The sequence below is a fragment of the Panthera pardus genome, unplaced genomic scaffold (assembly GCF_024362965.1).
Source record: "Panthera pardus isolate Hobbes unplaced genomic scaffold, ASM2436296v1 HiC_scaffold_13, whole genome shotgun sequence".
NCBI classification, from domain to species: Eukaryota; Metazoa; Chordata; class Mammalia; order Carnivora; family Felidae; genus Panthera; species Panthera pardus.
Window position 1 is genome coordinate 56277338 of NW_026526688.1, and position 25605 is coordinate 56302942.

Below are 25605 nucleotides of genomic sequence, written 5' to 3' on the forward strand. Positions count from 1 at the left end.
TTGTAAAGAGCAGTCAGACAAGCTACATGTGTGCTTAAGCAGCCTTCCTCTCAGGCTGAGGTAATACAGTTTGCCTACCCCTCCCCTGCTCAGGCTTTGGAATCCATGCTGCCCTGCTCTCAACCACCACACGTTCCTATAGTTCTTAATCCACTCCATAGTACAATTACCTGGGGAACTTTTAAAACCATACCAATGCTTCGGGCTCCATGCTCAGAAATTCTGATTTAACTGCGCTGGAGTGGAAGCAAAACATTTTTCATCGTTGTTATTATTATTTTTTCAGTTCTCCCAAATGATCCTAAAATGTAGCCATGGTTGAGAAACACTAACAACAGAGAAATTTTCAGGTGAAGAATAATAGGCAAGGATATATAAGCTTTACTTTGCTTTAGGAGTTAAATATCCACCCCCCATATTTCAAGCTGTAAGTCACAACACAGCCTCTAAAATATCTTACTATTCTCTTGTCTGCAGAAGAAAAGATAAATATTCCAGTTTTGATCGGCCTATACAATCGTTATATAAACCCTAAAAGAAAGTAAACTTTCTTGTTTTATTCTAAAAACAAGAATCTAAAAACATTATCTGCTTTTGCATGCTATTACAGTGATTATGAAGACTATGTATTTGTATCTTTTGCTCAAGGTTTGGGGAAAAGAAAGAGTATCATCCTTTAGCAGAGCTTCTAAAGATTCTGAATGCCAGAAAACATGTCATAAAATTTCTAATTTGTGACAGTAAGAACGTTCTGTTTTAGATCTTAGATCAGTTAAGTAGGACAAGAGAATCTGAAAAGGAATTCTCGAACTATCTGGAGGCAGTATTCAATGTTTTATATACGGTTAAGTCTTTCATAACCATCTCTATTGCTACAGTAGCCCGACAGCCCCATTTTAATGCTTCCTGTATTCTTTCCTTTTCCTCATTCTGCTTCTAGGTAAATTTGAAGGCCAGCAGCTCACTTTAGAGTGCCTATCACAAGGCTTTCTCCTCTTTTGGATTGGTTATTAGGCCAGTGGAAAAAAAAAAGCAAAAACAAACAAACAAATAAAAACCAGCACTGTTTGTAAAATTCCTTGCTTACTGTTTGTCTTCTTTTTGTAACACCTTGCTGGTTTGCTCCCATTGCTTACCAATGATAACCAGTTCCAGACTTGCTGTTGTTCTTTGAAATCCATCTGATGTCACCATCCTCTTCTCAATTATTACAATTGTGGAAGAAACGGAAGCACCTCTTCAGCAATGAACTCAACGAACTAGACCAGCAATGTACTGAGAACCGTTTATTTATTTATTTATGTATTTATTTCTGGGATCCACTGAAAGTGCCAGTTCCTTGTTTTCAAGAAACAATAAACAGGAATTATGAGACCCATATGGAGCAAAAAGTTCCAAGAAAGGGTTGAGAGGAGGAAAAAGTCTTCCCAGGGCACAAGAGGATGACAAGGATACTGTCGGTCTTAGTCTTGGATAGGGTTGCAAAGAAACATGGTCCTTCCAGAGATTTCACATTCCGAAGCCTTCTCAATTTCTCTCTCAATATATTCTAAACTTAAGTTTCATAGGATTCCAATAGATAAAGCCCCACCAAATAAGAGCTCAAACAAAAAATTACAAACCACATGAAACATTTCACCCTGAGTAGAGGTCAGATGCAAGGTCACATGCAAGGTCAAGACTCAAAAGAAATTCAGTTAATGGAATTACTCCACAGAGAACGTAAAATTTAAAAAAAATTAAAATTTTCAGTCATTTAACTGAAAAATTTAAATGTGAGACAGAAGAAAAACTACATATAAACATGAGTAATGAATGGAAAAAATAGAACTTCTAGAAATAGAAACTCTAATTGAAGTTTGAAAGTAAGTAGATGAATTGAAAAGCATATTTCAAAAAGCTTATAATTCTATTTGTAAGGTTGAATATATGTAAACTGGAATTCCAGAGGAAGGGGATATCTGAAGTGACAGTAAATGAGGGCTTTCCAGAACTGATGAAAAATATAATCCTCAAATTCAGGAACACAAGCTAGTTTCAGGAAGAATAGGTAAAACTACGCCCACATCTAGATATAATTTGTGCAGAACTTTGGAATCCAAGGATAAAGAGAAAAATCTGATAAGTAACCCACCAAAGAACAACACTTGGGTTGAAGGCAAAATTCCCAGTAGCGGCAATATAAACAGAAGGCAAATCTTGCTTTTGGCATCACAAAAAATTCTAGGCATAGTGTCAAACAAGTCTTTAGAAAAAAAGATATCCCAAGTGGCTACATATTAAGTCAGTAAGAGGGGTGTCTGGGTGGCTCAGTCAGTTAAGCTTCCGACTTCTGCTCAGGTCATGATCTCATGGTTCATGGGTTCAAGCCCTGTGTTTCATCTCTGTGCAGACAGCTCAGATCTTGTAGCCTGCTTTGGATTCTGTCTCCCTCTCTCCCTGCCCCTCCCTCACCCACACTCTGTCTGTCTGTCTCTCTCTCTCTCAAAAATAAATAAAACATTTTTTAAAAAGTCAGTAAGAAATTTTAAAAATACTTTTTCCCCTGCATATTTCTGAAGCAAAAATGTACATTGATTCAAAGCTAAAATTATTTTAGGATTTCAATTCTAAAGCTCTTTGAAGGAAGTAATTCTCTTATTCACAATAAAACACTGAGAATGTTACATGGGGCCTGGATCTGGGCAGGTGATCAGTAAATATTTGTTAAATAAATGAATGTATGAATGGATTATAAAAATTATATGACTATATCTCATGTTAGGCATAATCTTATTAGGAAATCAATAGTAGTACATATATAACTAAATAATCTTAGATCATTGTATACTTAATTATGTTTAATTAGTTCATGATAATGTCTAGAAGAGATGGCCTTCCAGTAGATGATATATTTCAGGCTGAATGGGAAATATAAAGGAACTAAGTTGCTGTTTTATTAAAAGGAACTAATTTATTGTTTTATTATTTTTCTTTCTCATGCCCCTATACTGAACCTCAAACATAGTAAGTATCTTACAAATGAACACTAAATGTCAAGTATCATTACTATAAAGCCAAATGGACATTACCGAAAAGCTTTGTTTTCCACAAAACTACTCAATAAACCATCAGAACAACAACAAACAAACAAACAAAAACAGGAAAAAGTGAGGCTGTGAAAGACCACTCAAAACCTATGGGATTTCATAACCAGGACACCAATAAAGGAGTAACGTTTCCAATGAAAAATACTGCCACGGCTCAGGTCATGATCTCACTGTTCATGAGCGGGAGCGCTGCATCCGGCTCTTTGCTGTCAGCACAGAACCCACTTTAGATCCTCTGTCCCGCTCTCTCTCTCTCTCTGCCCCTCGCCTGCTTGTGGTCTCTCTCTCTTTCTCTCTCTCTCTTGAAAACAAACAAACAAACAAACAAATATTTAAAAAAAAAGTAACTCTTAGGCTTGAAAATTTAGAAAGAAGATGGCGTTTCTGGCTGCAATGGGAGACTTTGGCATTTGTGAAATAACATTTAATAAGATGGACAAATTTTTCATGACATGTTAAGTAAAAGCACTTGGTAAATCAGTATGTATCTTATAATCTCAATGCTTGTAAAAATATTTCACATACATGCATATGCACGGAACTGGAAGAGAACACACTAAAATTATCTGCATTAGCATAATGCCTACAAATAGCAGATGTTGAAATATTAAATACTGAATGCTATTTATTATTTCTCCACTCTTTCTTAATTGCCTACTCTGACTTCCCATTTGCTTCATTTTTTTAAATTTAAAATACATATACAAACATAGAGAACAAACTGAGATTTGCCAAAGGGGAGGGCCGTGGGTGGATGGCAAAATGGGTGAAAGGGAGTGGGAGATACAGGCTTCTAGTTATGAAATGACTAAGTCATGGGAATAAAGGCACAGCATAAGGAACACAGTCAATGATATTACAATAGCATGCTATGGTGACAAATGGTAACCATATATGTGGTGGGCATAGCATAAACTATAAACTTGTCAAATCTCTATGTTGTACACTTGAAGCTAATGTAACGTGTGTTAACTATATTCAAATAATAAACAAACAAACATATACAGTATAATTCCAATTATAAAAGCAAAATATAGTCATTGCAGAATACCCAGGAAAATTTCAAAGCACAAAGAATGAAATAAAAATTGCCCATAATCCTTCAATTACCCAGAGGTACTCATGTATATATGTACATATATATGCATGTATTAAATAAAACCATAATATGCACCCAGTTTGTAAGTAGAAAGAGAAACATAAAGGAGAAAGAATAGAGGCATTAGTCATTAGAGATATTTAGAAGTAACTAGTTTCATTAGTGGAAAAATGCCCAAATTATAGTCTGTTTGGAGGTCAATAGCATATATCATCCATTGTTAAAAAAATAGAATATATTTTAAAATATTTACTTTCTGTCTTTAATATATTAGCAAACCACTGTTATCTTCAGCTCTTTCAACTAACTCAACAGGCTCCACTGACGATTTTTCCATTTGCTTGGAAACCATTTCCATGCACCTACAAAGCAAACTGTGATAACTCTAATGATCTGAAGTATTATAGGGCTGTCAAGTCAGTGAGGACTAAATTAAACAGTATTCTAAGCACTTTTGTCAGAGATAACATAACTGTATATTTGCAGAAATTTTGTGGTTCAAATACAAACTCTGGGGAAAATGAATCTTAGAGTCTCTTGTGACATTAAGCAATTATTTAAAATATACAATTGTCTCTTAAGGATATAAGACCTTATAGCACAGCTGTTTGAGGATATCTTATGTAAATAGATTAAACAAATTTCTATTGTGTTTGATTTTCTGTAAGCCACTTTAGTCAAAATTTATTTTATTTTTATTTATTTATTTATTTATTTATTTATTTCTATATATTTTTTAATGTTTACTTATTTCTGAGATACAGAGAGAGAGAGACACACACATACACAGAGCATGAGCAGGGGAGGGGCAGAGAGAAAGAGAGACACAGAATCTGAGGCAGGGTCCAGGCTCTGAGCTGTCAGCAGAGAGTCTGATGCAGGACTTGAACCCAAGAACTGCAAGATCATGACCTGAGCTGAACTCAGATGCTTAACTGACTGAGCCACCCAGTTGCCCCTAATTATAATTTATTTTAATAAATTTTATTAAGTGACCAAATGACTCCCAAAACTGATAAAAGTATAGACACATAAGTGAAAGCAAAGTTAATATAAAATTCCATCTAAACAGGGGAAAAGTCCAAAATGAAAGTTGATGTAAGAAAATATATTAATAGATAATAATTAAGCCATTTGAAAATTTAAAACAGCCCAGACTTATATGAACTCAGTAATATTTATCTCCTCTCTTGCTGGAATTTGAAAAACAGCGTACTCTGACAATATATGATTGTTTAAAAATGAACTTGTAGAGCATCTGGGTGGTTCAGTCTGTTAAGAATTTGACTCTTGGTTTCAGCTCAGGTCATGATCTCATAGTTGATGGGATCAAGCCCCACATGGGCTCTGTGCTGACAGTGTGGAGCCTGTTTGGATTCTGTCTCTCTCCCTCTCTCTTTGCCCCTCCCTGTTTGTGTGTGCTTGCTCTCTCTCTCTCTCTCTCTCTCTTAAAATAAATAAACTTAAAAAATTGAACTTGAAGAACAAATGGTTTTAAACTCTTTATACCATTGTTACTCCTATTCTGACTTCTTTATTTTTCTTCTGTTCTATAAGAGGGCATAAATTATTGTTTGCATAAAACATTTTATACTTCATGTGAGAGGTGAAAATGTTTAGTAAGTGGCTAAAAGCAAACATTTCTAGTGTGTGTGTGTGTGTGTGTGTGTGTGTGAAAATCTAAAAGCTGAGACGATAAAAGCTATTTACAGCAGGACAGATCAAAAACACAGAACCAAACAAGGCAAAACTACTTTAAAAAAAAAAACGATTTTATTGATTGACTGATTGATGTTTGAGACAGAGAGAGGGAGAGTGAGATAGCAAGTGCGAGAGCAGAGGAGGGACAGAGGAAGACAGAGAATCTTAAGCAGTCTCCATATCCAACAAAGAGCCTGATGCGGGGCTCGATCCCACAGCTGTGAGATCATGACCTGACCTGAAATCAAGAGTCAGAGTCTTAACCAACTGGCACCCCAAAAACTATTTTAGTATAATTAAAATTTCAAATACAGAGGTGAATTGAAAGATAGCCTCACTCTACTAATAATTAATTTATAATATACAATTTTTTTGGGTTTCAATTATACTGAGAGATTCATATTCCTCTTCCTTTAGCATAAAGGGTTCTAAGTCTGTCACTTCTCATTTTTGACATTTTCTAGTACAAATGAAAGAGGTGCTTCATCATGAGTTGATAATCCTTTTTGTGGAAATCCAGTTAAGATCCTGTATAAATTATTAAAAGCTATTTTTATCAGAATGGTGATTTCTTATAAAGAAGTTTTGCAGCATCAGCCATAGTAAATAAGATTCTATAATTAACCTTTGTTTTGCAATTTTAATCATTGGCTTTTTGGTTGGTAGTTTGTTTAAAAGCTTCAGGCTGGTAATGCACAGATTAAGCTACATTTTAAAGTGTCTATCAGTGTTTTGCTTCTGGGTTCTTGAACAGACATTCCATCAAATAAAGTTTTCTTCATCATTAACACATATCTTCATTTTTAATGCCTACAGAAATCCTCTCTTCCAGTTTCTTTTATTTTTTTAAATGTTTATTTATTTATTTTGAGAGAGAGCATGTGTGAGGAAGGGGCAGTGAGAGGGGAAGAGACAGAATCCTAAGCAGGCCCCCTGTGCTGCCAGCACAAAGCCTGATGCAGGGCTCCATCCCATGAACTGTGAGATTATGACCTGAGTCGAAATCAAGAATCAGCCGATTAACCAACTCAAACACCTAGGCTCCTCCTTCTCTCCCAGCTTCTAAAACAAACAAATGGAAAGAAAGACAAAAAAATAAATATATTCAGGGACATGCATTTCATTGGTACTTATGCCTCATGAAGATGATGTATTTGGAACAGATGTGTTGACTGTATTATATTCTCAGGTTCTCAGAGAAAGTGAATTGATATGAACACCTATCATGATCACAATGTGATCTCCCAGTCACATACAAGTTTGCAGAATGACATGTGATGTCTCACTTCAGAAATGCCACCCATTGTACCAACTCATACTCAGTATTAATAATCTTAGCTATATTTAAAAGAATGGCATAACTTCAGTATTACTGTCATTTTCCCTTTTTAGACTGCTTAAATGCCTGTCATTGTGAAATAGATGAGCTCAATTTAAACCAAATTTTTGTATGCTAATCACATTTAACTTGTCCCTGACATTCCTCGGTCTCATTGTTGGTCATGGCATTCCTGTGACAATCCATTCCAATATGTAAATAAGTTTCTATACGATTTTTGCTTAGGTCTCTTTTGCCACCCCCAGTCTAGGAATGGCTCTAGTAGCCATCTTCCAAAGCCTTATTTAATTTCCATCGCTGTCCCTCATGCTTTCTCTGATCACTCAATTCCCCATTGACGTTGTCATTTTTTTCAACTTTTGTGACTCACCCTTTGGGATTCACATCATTTAGAATTATTTTTAATTTAGAATGTGAAATATAGAACAGACATACCTCAGAGAGGGTACAGTTTGGTTCCAGGCCACTGCAATAAAATGAATATGGCAATAAAGCAAGTCAATTGAATTTTTTGGTTTTCCAGAGCATATATAAGTTATGTATGTAGGTACACTATATTAACTATATACTGTAATCTATTGAGTATGTAATACTCAATGCAATAACACTGCAATAGCATTATGTCTAAAAAAACAACACACAAATCCTAATTTAAAAATACTTTGTTGCAGGACACTTGAGTGGCCCAGTTCTAATTTTTAGAACTGTAGATGAAGATTTTAATGACAGACTAATTACCTTTTCTCTATATATAACTTCTCATTCTGCCAGGAGATTTAAAAAAGATTATTTTTATCCTAATTCAGAATTTTTAATGAACATCTGCTTAGGTGTGCCTTTTTTCATAAATTTTTCCATCTTTGGACTGAAATATTCTTGAGATCCAAAAAATCTTCTGTTAATATTTTAAAAATTATTTTCTTTTTCAGTTGTTTAAATTCATGCATCTGTTCATAGTTTTAAGCCTTCTGCCCATAATTTCTATCTCTTAATTTCTGTGCTGTTTTGACATATTTTTATATTTCATCTTCCTGTGCACAAATATGTTTCAGAAGTCATCATCCACTCCTTCTATACTTACACTAAATGTTTTAAGTTCAACATAACATTTTTAGTTCCAGAAAGTCCTTTGCATGGTTAAACTGATCCTCTTTGAACGTCCCATTGTTATTGTTGCTGCTGTTGTGTTTCAGCTCTCTCTGTCCCCTCTTGAAGTTCTATTTCACTAGATTTCAGTTTTTCTGTTGACGTATCCTTCTTGTGGTCCTTTCTCTAGCTATTTATGACTATTATGCTCCTTTTTAATCTTGGCTTTACTTTCCCTTGAAATACAGGTTCACCTGTTCTTTCTTGGTAGCAATACCTGAACTGGAGAAACCATTAAATCACCTGTCCCTCACTGAGGTATCAGTATATTTCCAGAATTGTTCCTAGACTTTTCTATTCCCAGAATTATCAGTTGCAAAACCTGATCTTCCCCCAGTACCAAGTGTAGGGAGGAATCAGTTCACTTGTTCAGAACCTCCAGCCTGGTGTTCAGGCTTTCCCTGGCCCATACAGCATGAATTCCTGTGTATGCTCAGGCCTTGCTGGGCCTTGTGATGTTAATTTTATATGTCAACATGGCTAAGCTCTGGTGCCCAGATATTTGTCAAGCATTATTCTGGATGTTTCCGGGTGGTGTTTTTTTGGATAAGATTAACACTTAAATTGGTAGACTTCAAATTAAGCGGATTACCCTCCATAATGTGGTTGGGCTTCATCCAATCAGTTGAAGAGCTTAACAGAACAAAGGCTGACTTCTGAGCAAGAAGGAATTCTACAGTGAACTGTCTTTGAACTTGAACTGCAACTCTTTCCTGAGCCTTCACCCTGCCAGCCTTCCCATCAGATTTTGGACTTGTCAGGCTCCTTCCACAATTGGGTGAGCCCATTCTTCAAAACAGATCTCTCTCCATACATATATACATAATCCAAACATATATACATTTGTTGATTCTGTTTGTCTGGAGAAACCTGACTAATATAAGCCTTGGTCCCATCATCCTGGCCCTGACATCTTTTTATTTCAGGAGAGATACTTGTTATTGAGAATGATCAGAAGAACATAAAAATTGGCTCTATGGCATAGTGTGCTCTAAGTGTCTGCTATATTTATTAATCCCTTATGAATAACTGCCAAAACTGATCCATAAAGCAATACTTGCTATGTTTTGTACTCTGCCTATAGGTTTGCAAGATGCTTACCATCTGAACCAAACGGAATCATCTAACACGGTGTTTGAGGAAGCCTGGCATAAGTGATTTACATCCTAGAGATAACCTAAACTGACCAGTCACTGCTCTACCCAGTCACATCCTCACTTCTAAGGCATTTTGCCTGGAGATACAATGAAGAAGGCCGTCATTAGAGAAAGGAAGAGCAGAAGCAGTAGAAGCTGACTGAGATGCAGAAGATATAACTCCTCACCAGATAGGAAGAAAGAGCATTTCTAATGGGTTGTTCCTTGCTGTGCAGCTACAAAGCCACTGGGATATTACTAGGGCCACATTGCAGGCTGTCCAACTTTCAGATTCTTCTGAAGCCCAGGAAGGTTGCCTATGTAAGTATTTTCTCCTTTTCAGCACCTTTGGTTTACTGTTAAATGTCCACAAGCTGACATTATCTGACCGTGTGTCCTCTACTCCTTTCATTATGAAGGAACTAACACATCATTAAATTTAAAGAAATATTTAAAGGTATCTTTAAACAGTTCAAAAACATTACAGGGCATGTATATTTCATTTATTAAAAAAAAAGTATTGCGTTGTTCTTTGCCAAATCCATTTTGTTCATTATTTTAAAAAATTGACTACAAATCTCCTTCATAAAAGAGGTAGAATTGCTCTTTTTTTTTTAGTAGTTAAAAGTAACACTTTAATACAATTGTTTATGAATTTGAAAAATTATTCTATAAGCATTTATTAGTTTACTAATGTTTTTACAATATTATAATTTTGTTTAAAAATAAGTTAAATACAGGGGCGCCTGAATGGTTCCATTGGTTGAGCGTCCGACATCAGCTCGCGTCATGATCTCACAGCTCGTGAGTTCGAGCCCCGCATTGGACTCTGTGCTGACAGCTCAGAGCCTGGAGCCCGCTTTGGATTCTGTGTCTCCCTCTCTCTCTGCCCTAACCCACTCGCATTTTGTCTGTCTCTCTCAAAAATAAACATTAAAAAAAATAAAAAAAATAAGTAAAATACAATTTATAATGGTGTAGATTGCTGGCTAAGAGTTTATGCATGACTGCTTATTTTAACATAATAGTACATTGAAAAGGAACATAGAATCATCTAACATATTTACATCTATAGCGCAGTCTGTATTTACTGGGGTGGGGCTGGGGGTCTCAGCTTGAGTCCAGTTGTCCCCAGTGGTGAAATTTTACTCATCTGATGAACTAGCCTAGAGGTATCTGCTGGTTAAATTTATTCTCTTGTGGGTCTTCACACATTCAGATTGTACACAAGCAAGTAGTGCATTAGAGGAAGAAAGAATATAGAACAACCAGTTGATGTCTATCTGATATTGGTTCCCAGTCTGGTTTTAGAAACTTGTAGCTGAGTCCTTTTGACAAAAGTGTGAAGGAGCTCTTTTGTATAAGGATCTCTGGGAGAGAGTGAATTGCAAATTTAGTGCCTAGATGACAAAGTGCTACACAAAACGGAGAAAAGAGGAATTCCCTTGCCCACTTCTCTAAAGAACAACCATATGCAGGGCTGTGAAAAACACAGCATGATGCCTTAGTGACATGATGATGTGCTGCTTTGGGAGCACTGGAGACAAGGTTCCAGTGCTGGTGGCAGTAAGATGCTGAACTTGAGTAGCAACCATCAGTTGTCAATGTAGGGTCAGAGTAAATGAATAGAGATGTTAATGCCTAGTAAACTTGCAGTTACTTCCAGGGAGCTCAGAAATTATGGTGAGGTTTTGTAGAGAGAAGATTGGGGGTCCATACATAGTGGAAAGCAAGAGTCAGAGAAACTGAGTCATCACTATTGATATAGTCTCCATTTATACACAGGTGAATAAGGCACAAGACAATTCAGGTTACATGTGATATAGGTGGCAAATAGTTGAAGAAGGAAGTGTCACTAAACAGATATGAATAGTATTTATAAAAACAAGGTTGTCCCAGAATATTGGAGTTATGCATGCCATTAATTTGAAGGTGTGTGTGTGTATGCATCTATAATATTATCATTTGATATATTTATGTATATACATGTTTAAAATCACATGCATAATGTGACACACATATACATATAAAATCACTTTTCTAATTTTGTTTCTTTATTTTTATATTTGACCATTATATTTTTATATTTATACTTTTATTTATTTATTTTTGTATTTTTATATTTGACCATTCCTACTAATAGGGCTTTTGTGAGAAACATTGAGGCAATGTGCAAGAAATCACTGTACTCATGTTAAGGCACTATGCAGATAGAAAGAATGAAAAGAAAAAAAATGCAGTATAAAGGAAAGAATAATATAGGATTTGTAGTAAAAAAAAATGGTAGGTCTTTGTCATAAGTATGACACTGACTTTCCAAATTTGGAGAATGCAATTAGTGTCTTTGTTTGGTTACAAAAATGCTCACAACGCATATGTCAGAAGGCTTATAAAATATTTTATCAAGTTGTATGAAATATTTCTATCATTATAAAACACAAGAACTAAAAATTGAGCATCAATCCAATAACTTCTTTGTTTATAAGACATTTGCTATAATTTCAAAAGTTATTCCTTGGGGTGTCTGGGTGGCTCAGTTCGTTGAGCGTCTGACTTCAGCTCAGGTCATGATCTCATGGTTCATGGGTTTGAGCCCTGCATCTGACAGCTCAGAGCCTGGAGCTTGCTTTGGATTCCACTCTCTCTGCACCTCCTCTGCTCGTGCTCTCTCTCCCTCTCAAAAATAAATAAACATTTGTTTAAAAAGTTACTTCTCAATGACTACCTTTTCCTTAATACAAAATAAAAAGAATTTTATATGCATGAGTGGAGATATATATCTATATCTATATCTATCTATCTATCTATATAATATAGATAGATATCCCAATTAATGTGCACTATTAAATTCTATTAGATTGTTATCTAGGTCAATGTCTATTAAGTTAATCTAGTAATTCTAGTCCAATAATGAATTTGGATCTCTAAGGCTCAATTGGTCACTATGGAAATTCAAATAATTATTAAATGCCTCATAATACTAATTCCTTTGTGATCTCTCCTGGTCATTTCACATCAGTAAACCAAACACTGTATCAAATTAAATTCTTTATCCATTAAATCTATTTCTTCATTATATTAGAATGTCTATGTTTTATAAATAATTCAAGTTTGTTACACATATTTGGGGACAGATATTTTCCTTTAAAATCAAACAATCCTATTCTGAGCTCCTAGTATTCCTGAGGATCGTTTATGTCACGTTTCTATAACTAAGTGTCAGAAGGCCCAGTTGCTTTCATCGGGCATGAAGGCTGCTCAAAAACCACTGCTATTCACTCAGAGCACAAGTCAAACTGGCATTTACGGTTCTGAAGTCAATGTCTCGACAGTGTTGCCATCAGTCTCTGGTGCTGGCACTTTTCCTTCCCTAGTGGGTAAACACACACATTTCCTCTACAGCCCTCATTAGATAATGGAGCCAAGAAGGCCCAGAACTCATTACTGAAATATTTGTGCCAGATCCTGGAGATGAATTTTGGAGGGTGTTCAAATAATCACTTGAATCTCTATGAATTATACCTAAAATACAATGCCATAATGATAATTTAGGCTTGAATGAATTACAATCCCTCAAATCATCGGAAACTCTCAGTTACCATAGCATTAGCGTGTTGTAAATTTTAGTTACCATCATAAGGATGACACCAGAGTCCCAGGTCATCAAAAATTAATTGTCTGTTTTTTGTTCTCTTACTTTTCTTCCTAAAACTTATATATACCGAATAAGTACATAAACTATACTACACTAAATGTAAGGATGGTTCTAACCCCTACTAAAAATTAAAGCCACAGCAAAAATAACAAATCTAATTTCATGAAGTTTCAAGATTTACTATTAACAGATAGATTACTACCATTAGAATTATGGCACAAATATTAGTGGATATTAGAGTTTTCTGTGTGGTAAGCTGATAGAAAATACAAACTTACACTTCACCCTTACTTCAAAGCTGTACGGGAAAGGGTTATAACTGGAAAGAACAAAATTGAGTGCAAGACTTCAGGAAAATGAATGGCAGGCATAAAATCAATTTAGCCTGGATCCATTTAGTTTACTGGATCCATTTAGATTCAAATCCTTTGCTTTACTAGATGTTTCTCATCTTTTCCTTCTTGGCTCTTATCAGACATTATCTTCCTTCAGCAGAACATTTTCCATTTCTTCATGATCAAGGATTATTATCTACTCATATAACTCCCACCAAATGTGGAGCATTTATAGCCAGAAAAAAATTGATAATAATCACAACTACCATATGAAAATAATTTTTATCAAAACATAAGCAAAATACCTGGTTGGAAACAGGTTTGGGGCAGATGGTTACAAAATGTTTGTCTTATAATAATAAAACCTAAAGTGAAGAGATATAGCTCTACTTGAAGTATGTGATAATATGAACCCCCTTGTGACAATTTTTGGGAGATTTTGTGCCAATCAACTAGATTTGAAGGCATGAAAAAATTATGATAGGTTATTCAAATTATAACCCTATAGGCATAGGAATCAGGGTTCTGTGAACATACAAATGACCACTAATTGAGCATAACCACAGTCCAGTTAGTTTAATTATGTAACTTAATTAACACTTAAAATAACTGTGTTATAGGGGCTATCATTAAACCACATTTTACAAATGTGAAAAATAAGACCAAACAATCTTATGCACACTTACCCAGGGGAAGCTGATTTTTCTAAACAGAGATATTCTTAGTTTTGCAAAAAATAGGTAAATTGAACTATTTTAAAAGTTAATTTTGTCTTATTTTTAAATACAAACTCATTGCAGTTTACTAAATCTCCTGAGATATTTCTACTGCTATTTTCATGTGATAATATTGAAGGGGTTTTTCCCTAATGTCACTCAGTTCTGTTTCAGCTAAATTTTGTTCTATTATTAGACATATAAATGATACATCTCAACAGAATGCTCACAATCTTTTCACTTCCATTTTACATTTTCATTATTATACAATAGCTGTCAAAGGAAATATTTTATTAAAAGTTAATTTTAACCCAATGAATAATAATAAATGTTATTTTGGTAATACTTCGCAAAGTTGACCAAAGATCTCATTACAAAATTTATTGAGAACATATCATAGACATAAAATATTCTGAAATTACTAACAATAAACAATGCTCATTGTTGCTGGTAATTAAAAAAAGATGCCAGATACTATTTTTAAGGGACATGAGGCATCAATTAAAAATGACCAGGAGCCATGGGCACCTGGGTGGCTCAGTCGGTTGGGCGTCTGACTTTGGCTCAGGTCATGATCTCACAGTTTGTGAGTTTGAGCCCCACGTCTGGCTCTGTGCTGACAGCTCAGACCTGGAGCCTTCTTCAGATTCTATGTCTCCCTCTCTCTCTGTCCCTCCCCAGCTTGCTCTCTCTCTCTCTCTCTCTCTCTCTCTCAAAAGTAAATAAACATTAAAACAAAATTTTAAAAAAATGACCAGAAGCCATTGTAGCTATAGCAAAATTACCATTTTTTTGTACCTCCTGAATGCAAAGTAGTTACAGTATCTCCCAGATGAAGCACATTTCTGTTTCCCTTTCTGTTTGGTTGGCAATCTTGCTCAATTATGTAGAATAAGGACATTTAAGAGCAAAATGGGTCCCTGATCAGCACTAAAGTGAGCTGTTGTTTAAAGGAACATGGAAAACCTTACTATTAATCATTTTAAAGCATGGTACACTCCTACTTCTCAAATAGTGTTTTAATTCATACTCTAGATGTTTTGCTATGGAAATTCACAATGACTAGTATGAACATCTGGTAACTTTAATCTTAAGGTTTAAGGGGGCCTTGGATGCAATCTCCAGAAGGGAAAAGCAGCAACCATTTGTGTCACGTTTTCACAATACTCTCTTATATAGGAGTGTCATTATTCAAAAACTCCAATTCAGTGATTCAAGATAATATTGCAATTTAGAGCCTTTGGACAAGTGATTATATTTCAAGGAATTATAAAATTCTTAATTCATTAAATAAATACATATACGTGTAAATATAGATAGATAATTATTATAAAATTTAGTAGCATAAAGGGATAGAAAATGCATGAAAAGGACTATATCTATATAGGATAATGTGTTGCTTGGCAGGTATATATGTCTAAGCTGGTGATATATGATTTTGTGTTCTTACTCAAGGAGAGACTGGGTTGAAAAATATGAATCATGAGTGTTCCAAACAGCAGGAATAATAAATGAAAAATCACATGTTTAGCATGCTTAAGGAAAAACAAAGAGGCCAATCTGGCCAGTGGAGAGACTGACTGTCAATTGATCGAATGTCAATCAGTAGGAGACCAGGACAGTGACATGTCAGGAGTAGATCATGTTGGATCTCATAATCATGGAATAGGTTTGGATTTAATTTTGAATATAATGAGCAGCGTTTGTAGGCTTTTGAGCAGAGGAGTCAAATGCTCTGATCAGGTTACATATTTGTAGAAGATCTCTCTGGCTGCTATTTGAAAAGCTGACTATGGGACAAGGCGATCAGTTCAGAGGCTACTGAAATAATTTAGGTAAGAGAGATCAATGGTTTGATGTCAGTAACAGTGAAATCTCCTTCAACCATGCTGCACACTTTGTAAGAGCCACTGTAGTTCATTTTTGTGTATTTTTTCTTTTGGAGTTCGGAGCAGTATTTAAAATATAGTGACATTGAAAAGTATTTTTTGAACAAGTGAATGAATAAATGAATAGAATAAGACAATAAAAACTTTGAATATTCAAAACTATGATTAACTAAGACAAATGGAAGCAGTGAAAAGTTAGATATAATTTCATAAGATTCTTGAGGCTTGTAGGAGAATGTGTGAGTTGATATGATTATATGAGGGTTAATCCATTTCAAAGAAATAGATCAAATACAAGAGTTGAGAATAGCTTTTTTCATGTTGAGTTCACACATACTGAAATCCCAAAACCAGTGATAAGCATAGTGAAAATCTTTAAAGTTAAAATAAAAAGAAGACTGGACAGGAAATTTTTCAAATTTCAAAACTAAAAATAAGTGCTTTCCAGAAATACAGATGAATAGTCTTAAAATGAGTTCATAAAACACATGTACATATGTGCACATGCACACACACATATGCACCACCCTGGATAGACTGCAGGAAAGGATGTTTTTACCACTTAGAGAAAGATGTTATGACAATTAGGAAACATCACATATTAAATAAGAAACAGATACCTAAACCAATTGCATTTTCTTCTCAACATCTGGTACAAGTTATTAGATCCATAGATGGGGGATATGCCACAGGCAGACTTTATTTTGATTTCAGAAATATATTTACCTTTTTTTTTCAAATTATATATAGAGAAATGTCAACTGGATAGCTTTTTAGCTGCTAGAGTAATACTGAATAATGTATAATACAACAATATATAATGAATAACACATCATTATCAATTTATATATTGTCTTTTATATTATATCAAAGGAATTCCTAGTTCAGTTCCTTCCATTCAACTTTTATAAATAATCTGAATGATTTTCAAAAAGCATGCTTTTCAGTTTTGGGATAGTATGACTCAGAAGGATAGCAAAACTGTTAAAAGATGAAACCTAGTGTCAATAAATTCTAAAATGAGAATTTGATGCTGAAACTAACTTAATGAAACACAATGGGATTGTATATAGAAAACGTATGGTTAGAAAAAATAGCCATGCTAAAAATATGGCTGACTTATTATGAAAAAGAGGTCAGAAAATTAATTGAATGAAAGCCAACTTTATCTGATATCAGGGTAGACCTTTATCTTTTCAAATTTGGTTTACCTTTTCCAGGAAGGCTTCCTGACTCTGACATGCTATGTGGATACACTTCTTCTATGGTTAAATTAGTTTGGTTAATGCTAATCTCAAAACAAAGCAGTACAAGATTATGAAATAATAAAAGCTCTGTGTTTCTTTGAACATTTAGTTAGAATTCTTCTAACAAATTCAAAGAACCCATTAAATTTAGTATAACTCTAAGGGTACAGATGTACCAGAAAACAACCCCAATGCTACACCTAAGGTCTTAGAGTCTATCCTTCAATTGCATTTTTTTCTGTTTTTATTGTTTTAATGTAGGAAATGTCCATTTCCTGAAAGGTGAAAGCAATACCTTCCTCATTACTCACCTGAGTTAAACAGCATGGCCCCCCATAAATTACTTACTAACTAAAAACAGATACTTAAAATGCCTGATATTCAAAAATTACCATATATGTCTCAAAGATGTAATTGCCAGAACAAAAAATAAACAATCTTAATAAAAATACTAACAAGGACATTTAATGAAATGCATGCTTATGTTAATATATTTTTGAAAATATTATTGAGATTTTTATTAATAGGTAATTTCTGGATTTTCTTATTGTTAAGATAATTTCAGTATTTAAGTAGGCTAGACATTTGAAAACATAACTAAAGTATAACTAAAACATGAAAAACAAATATAAAACGCTGGAACACAGAGCAGTGCTATGTACTTAAAGTGCTACTTAGAAGGGAATGTAGAGTCCTAAATATGTGGTCTACAGGAGTAGAGAGGCTGAAATTAAGAGGCTATGAATCAATTTTAAAAATTAGGAAAAAATATAGTAGGGAAATAAAGTCAAAGAAAAGAAATACTACATATAAGACTGTAAACATATGAGAAAAACATAACAGATAAGATAAACAAAGTAAAAACCTGGTTTTTGAAATGACTGATAAAATTGACAGGTTCCTGGTTTAATAGCTTAAGAAGAAATGAAAATAACAGTACCAATGATATTTGAAAGAAAAAGCAACATAAATTTAAGCATTGCAGACATTATGAAATATTTGAAGATGTTGTGAATAAATTTACTAATAAATATGAACACTTAGAAGTAATGGAAAAATTGAGAGAAAAATACAGTTAATTCCAGGAGAAATAGACAATCAACTAGTGCTGTAACCATTTTAAAAGTTTAACCTAGTAGCTACATTCTTTGCTCCAAGAAAGTCCAGGTCCAGATAGTTTCACCCTCAAGGTCTCCATAATTATCAACAAATGTATAATTCTCATATGCAACAAGCAATTACAAAGCACAGAAAGACAGAAATTATTACCCGAGTAATTTATGAAGCTATCATTACATTGTTACCAAAATTTGACATGGGGTCTATGAGAAAAACAAAAACAAAAACAAAAAAAACTTGTGTCCAGTATTCATTCATGAATAAAGACTCAAAAATGTTGAATAAAATATTAGCAAACCAAATCTGATAATAAATAAAAAGACAGACTTAGTCTAGAATTGGAAATTTGATTTCCATTACAAAATAAATAGAAATAATTTACCCAAATAACATATTAAAAGAGAAAATTTATCTTTTATCTATTTCAACAGATGCAAACAAACAAAAAACTTCTGACAATAGCAATATTCATTTAGGTTTAAACAAAAATGAACAAGACTCTCAGTAAACTAGCTCCAGAAGGCTTAGCAATCATAATAAAGTGTATTTTCATTAAATGATAAAATCTTAAAGTAAGTGTCTAATCTGTGACAGTCAGAATTAGAATAGGTCATGATATGCCACCAAAAACCACTATTTACCATTACGCTGGGATGCCAAGCAAAGACAGTAAGTAGAACTAAACAAACAGAACAAAAATTATAAGATCTAGAATGGAAGGAAAAAAAAATTAAGCACTGTCAATTCTTGTAGCGTTGAGAATTCAAGCTAACATATAGGTAAATAATTATAATTAATAGTGGGTTTAGAAAGTTTTATTCAAGTAAATATTAAGATTTATTAATATTCTATATATCAGCTACAAACAATGTGGAATTTCAATAAAATCAATAACATGTACAATACCCATATAACATTGGTTTTCTAGGAATAACACTAAAAAATATGTGAGGATAAAATTATTAACATATCTCTAAAGATAATAAATAAGCAGCAAGTAAATATCATATATGCCATAGAATAGATGATTCAATATTGAAAAATAGTCAGTTATTTCTTAATTTAATGCTCTACCCCAGAACCATATACAAAAATATTTAGAGCAACATTATATATAATGACGAAAACCCAGGAACTCCCCAAATGCCCATGAAGGGGAGAATGTTGTAGAAAATTAAACAACAGTGGAAATAAATCAATGAGAATTACACACAAGGACAGGGATGAATCTCAAAAATTATTTTGAGTAAAAGAAGAAATTCAGACATTATGATTCAATTATTAGATTAAGCCCAAACACAAGAAAAATGCAACAGTATTTGTTTAGGTATAAATACATAGGTAATAAAAATCTACACAGATGATCCTTTTTCTTGACTTAGATACTAAGAACAGAGATGTTTGACTGTGTACCTGCTTGTATATTTGTGTGTGTGTAGTCCTTTTATTTATGTACTATTTCATATAATTTTAAATTATGAATTTTAGTCTATTTCAGTTGTCATGTATTTTCCAGCGAATCATATAACATTTAGCATTGCAAAGTTTTCTAATTCCATAGAAAATTTATGCTTTAGAAAATTTGTTATATTTCCAATTTTCTTTGTAGGTCAAGTTTCCCTTGGCCCAAGTAAGATGAGAACATAAACAGCATGCTTACACAGGAGGCAGAAAGAATGATAGGAAGCAGAGATAAATGTGAAGTACTGGATTTTTACCCAAAACCCATCACACAGGTGAAGGCTAGGCATACCAAATCAAGTGAAAGAAATTTAGATGAATTAATAATTATAGTTATTATTAGCTGAGTTTATAATATGTCCAAATAACTGGCCAATTATTTAGGTGTATTATCTTTAATCCTTACAGCAATTCTGCAAAGTATAACATCAGAAAGATAAATTGATTTGCCACCTACATAGCTCATGTACAGAAAAGACAATATGAACCCAGGTGCATCTCTCCCTCACATGTGTGCCCTGTCATTACTCCATATTGTCCAAATATTTATTATTCAATGTCTGACAGTGGGATGTAATGGAGCGTGATAAGACCTGATTTTAATCTAGTTTTGCAAATTATTATCTGTTTGACCTTGGATAATATTTAATAAATTCTTAAGGACCCAGTTCCATATTGCTTCTTTTCTTTTCTTTCTTTTACAAATTTGGGATAATAATTCCTACTAGAGTAATTATGTGGTTTAAATAAAATTCATATGTAAAGTACCTAGTACAAAATATCTGCTCAATAAATTGAAGTTTCAGTTGATTAAATTATGTGAGCATCTCCAAAAATTTTCAGCATCCTGGGGTTAGAAAAAGGAACAGATGGTTGGATTAATACAGGGCTTATTGAGAAAATAGAAGGAAAAGATAAGAGAGCTGGAAAAGTGAGGATACTGAAAGGAACCATTCATGGGGTCATGGCCAAGTGGGGAGACAATGAAAGCTGGAAGAGCTTGGTTCTCTGACTAATAGAGAAAGAACATTCTTGGGATGAGCAGCTTTAATGAAGTTGAGAGGAGAGAGGAGCTTTATTTGGAGAAAAGGAATGGAAGAAGAAAATGAAAGAAGGCTATAATTAGATCAACCACAACCGATCCAGAGCAAAAACATTTCACAGTCTGCACAATTTCATAACTATTTAAATACTCACACTCCAGTTTGCCTGATGGGATGATCTATGAGAAAGGTTAACCAGGAGGACCTCATACTGCGCTTGGTCATAGTTTTGCTGCCGATTTGACTTGGAATGCAATGTCTCAATGCTGCTCAGATGTCTCAGTCCTACCAAACAAAGGCTTCTCTAGTTCTATGACATCCTCAGTATGAAAAAAAACAGAGCTTCTCTGGTTGAGTGAAAGCATATGGACTTCATACCATATGTTACTCATGTTCATTTGATTTCTAATTATATACCTTTCCGAATCCATGTTTCCAACAACCTAATTTTGCTGTCCTTCTACAAAGACTTATTTTCTCTGGTTACTTTTTCCAAGAACTAAAATGTTTTCTCTATCTCTATCTAGTTCATATGATCTACCAACTTGCTGTTCCCCTGCCAAGGTCTAGAACTGTGGTACCCCTTCAATATTGTGCACTGTTAGACATACATCAGCCCTAACAAGGAAAACAAGCTCAAGACAGATGTCAACCAACCAAGTCAAGTATCACTGATAAATCTTAAGATATCCTCAGAAATTACTAGAAAGCAGTCTGGAAATATGAAATATTATAGATTTCTAAAACTTATGTAACCTCTTCTTCAGCTGATATTGTAAAGGCTGTTCATTATTTGTTTTCTCTCGGAAATGTGAAATTGTTTTAATTCTGTTCAGCATTGACCTCCAACACCCCCATGAGACATACCTTACTGTACGCAGAAGAGATGCTAATTCAAGACTCTTTAAGTGACAAATGAGACACTGCAGTAAGTAAAGTAGCACTTTGGCTTACACTGAACTTCATACCTGAGCGCATAGCCTCTTTCTGAATGCTTTCATAGTCATGCCAGTCCTTTCTTCTCAAACCATCTGTCCATGCATAGAATTGCCCATCTCCCAGGCCCAGTGGAAATGTCTGTGGAAAAGGAAAGTATTCAGAGCATAAAAAGGAGGCACTTCCTTTTGCATGGTAGGTAAATACAGCCGAGCACATAATAGGCAATCAAAGAATATTTGTTGAATAAGTGAATCTTCTGAGTATACTGAAAAGAAAGCTATTGCTAGTGACAAGGTTAATATACATTTTAAAATCCTTTTCCAGCTTTAAAAATGAGAGTATGTATCATCCACAACCCCTATCATTTCCTATTTTATTTCATCCGGAGACACTAATAACTCTGTGTATCACTTCCTCTGAGCATAATACTAGTAATGGTATTAAATGGAATTAATTTTGTTTGTGATTTGTACAGTTTCATTCATTTTGATCAAGTATTTTTGTTTTTTTTTTAAATTTTTTTAACGTTTATTTATTTTTGAGACAGGGAGAGACAGCATGAACGGGGGAGGGTCAGAGAGAGAGGGAGACACAGAATCTGAAACAGGCTCCAGGCTCCGAGCTGTCAGCACAGAGCCTGATGCAGGGCTCGAACTCACGGACGGCGAGATCATGACCTGAGCCAAAGTCGGATGCTCAACCAACTGAGCCACCCAGGCGCCCCTGATCAAGTATTTTTGAATGGCCTTATTAGCCACTAGGAGCCAGACACGATGCTAAAAACTCTTTGTACAGAAGATTGCTTAATCTTTATGATAATCTTTCCTTGTAAACCTGCATTTTTCTGCCAATTAAAGTAATGCCCGGAGAACTAAAATAACTTGAATTAAACCACAGTAGTAAAGTCAGGACTTGGCCAGTCTCTTCAGACCAAAATTGTGGTCTTAACAACTATTAATACTGTCTCTCATCTAAATTTCTGCTAAAGTATGATACATGGTTATACTTTTTGTTGAAATTATCACTTACTCAACAACTATAGTCACAACATATGTTTTTTGCTTTGGTAAAACCCAATATGTTCCAATGTCAACTTGAAAATTATATTTGTGTACAGTGCTGAAACTACTTCTTTTTTTGGTGTTTATTTTTGGTAACAAGAAACAAATGTTTTGAATGAAGTTTATTTTCACAATCTTAATACTCAACTTAATGTAAAATAAATGTTTTCATGTTCACATACCATTTTTTCTTTTACTTGGTTTACTTTTTGAAATAAATAATACATCTATAGAATGGAGAGAAAAAAATTTCAAGTTTCAGTTTATATAAAACAAAAGATGAATAATTTCAGTGAGGACATCTTATTATAAGAGGCTTTCCAAAGCAAATAAAATGTCTATTTCTTAGTTTGAAACAGTATAACTTATAACTACTGTACTTATGAAAAATTATCTCAGTTCATCTTTATAGGTTCTAAAGGGTACACTTGTTTGAAAGGATGAAAATGGAGCTTCACATTAAAAAAGTCCTTAAAATCAGAAGAAAGATTTGCCAAGATGACTATCATCTACATATTTAAACCAATTTGTTACAAGAGTGATGATTTCAGGAAAATGAAAATAAAGAGGAATAAACATATAAGGATGATGATGAGTTTATGTAAAATATTAAGGATAATAAGGATAAATTTTAAAAGGGGGTGACAAGAAAGAAAAGTTATGGAAAAATTAATAGAAAAGAACATAATAAAAATGGAAGAAAATAGGAAAAATCAATTTTGGAAAAAAAAATTCAGGCTTATAATAGCAAACATTAGAAAAAAAAGTCATGCATTTTTCCTAATTGATATTGATTTCATAATTGGAAATTTTACCAAAACTCAGCTAGGAATCAGAACTTTTAAATAATCAAATAACTTTAAAATACAAAACTCATGTGTTATCTCAAACTTTCATTTACAATAACAAATATTGAACAGTAATGAAAATCTCTTACAGTGATTTAGAAAATACCAATTTATAAACAACACTTTTGGATTAAAACAGACATTTTTAAAATAAGTTTGGGCATAAAACATAGAGATATTCTTGTGTAAACTCTAAATATGCAAAAGTCTCTCTGGTTACCTATTGGTTCACAAACGGGTCCTGAACATGGAGGACAAGGAGAGACAAAGGAAAGAGGCAGGCCACTCCAGTTTGTTAGGAGACAGAGGTACTAAGCAAGGGAACTTACATACAAGGCTTGTCTTGGGCGCCAAAAGACAAATAGGTCCTTGCTCAAATCCACCAGAACTTTCAGTTTATATAGAGGCCTTAACTGGGCTTAGTTACATACACAGTCCAATAGTATAAACAACACCTTATTCTCTCAAGGCTATTTATTAAAACAGCTCTTAGTGTGGGACTAGTAGGTAGAATGTACGTTCCAAGGACAAGGGAGGGGTGAGGTGCTTCGATTGCCCAGGTCCCCTTTTCTAGTCAGCCAGTGGTCATGTCCTCATGTTGACCTCCTCCAACACTTCACCCATCTTGACCAGCTCTTACAATCTAACACATTCCCCCTCTTCTCCAATGTGCCCAATGCAGTCAGCAAGAGTTTTATTACCATGGAAGTAGCTCATTTGGTGGGTATCTGGCTGCATTTGAGGCAGAGGTCACAGTGACAATATGGGCACATACAAGTAAAAACACAGGTTATGATAATGATTTCCAAAATAAGTAACATTTTTTTTTCCCACTAAGAGCCCCATGATCACAACCATTGATTTACTAAATCCTCCAGGCTGGGGGTTAGATTACTCTGGATGTTTACTTGTATCTTCATGTGATTTAATAAAGATAGGTTAGCAGACTCATCAGGTGTAAACACACAACATTGTGTTTGAATAATGACACAGGCACTTCCTTGAAAGGCAGTAATAATGTCCAAGGCCATACTATTTTGGAGGACAGCTTCCTTTAAGGCTTGCTGGGTGAGGTTGGTAAGAACTTCTATGTGTGCTACAATGTCCTTCAGGCCAATGGAGGAAACAAAGAGGGGAGTCAAATGACTATACCACTGGAAAACAGAACATGCCTACCTGGCCTTGGAAAAAGAGAGGTTGGAAGCTTTTAGGAACTTGACTTGTTGTTTTCATAGTCCATTATTCTTTTCTACCAACCCTGCTGTTTTGGGGTTATAAAGGGAAATAAATATTTAATGCTGTGTTCTTTTACTCAGTCTTGCACATCACAACCTTTGAAATGTAATTTTCAATCACTATCTACTCAATGAAGGCATCCATCCATGATACTCAGATTCTCTAATCTTCTAATAGTGGTAGCCTGGTCTGCACAGTGAGAGTAGGAAGCTAGGGTTAAGGCAGAGGCAGTGTCCACACAAACTAAGGTATATTTAGAAACCTCACTTGGAAGGAGGAGGCCAATATAGTCTACTTGCTAATATCTCACTGTTCGGGAATGATTTTGTTTGGGAAGTCTGCCCCAGACCCCTTTGGCAGTTGCCTTGGGCATTATTTAGTACATACAGAACATGCTGTTATTGCATTAAACAAGTCATTTATTCAAAGGCCAATACATCGTCTTTGGCAATATACCATCCCACCCAGGCACTATGGTGGTTGCTCTTTCTATGCAACCAATCTGCTGTATCTACTGAAGAATCAGTTTACAGCTCATACCTAAGC

The 25605-nt window shown here is 34.4% G+C and overlaps 1 protein-coding gene across 3 annotated transcripts in view; it reads right to left on the minus strand.

Annotated features, from left to right (window-relative positions):
* The window catches only part of GALNTL6 (polypeptide N-acetylgalactosaminyltransferase like 6), a 1197302-nt gene that overhangs the window by 742922 nt on the left and 428775 nt on the right, over nucleotides 1-25605 (minus strand). For all 3 annotated transcript variants that reach the window (XM_019440998.2, XM_019441000.2, XM_019440999.2), the window contains exon 3: nucleotides 21944-22052. In XM_019440998.2, coding sequence (XP_019296543.1) covers nucleotides 21944-22052 — 109 coding nt within the window. The remainder of the gene's footprint in view (nucleotides 1-21943; nucleotides 22053-25605) is intronic.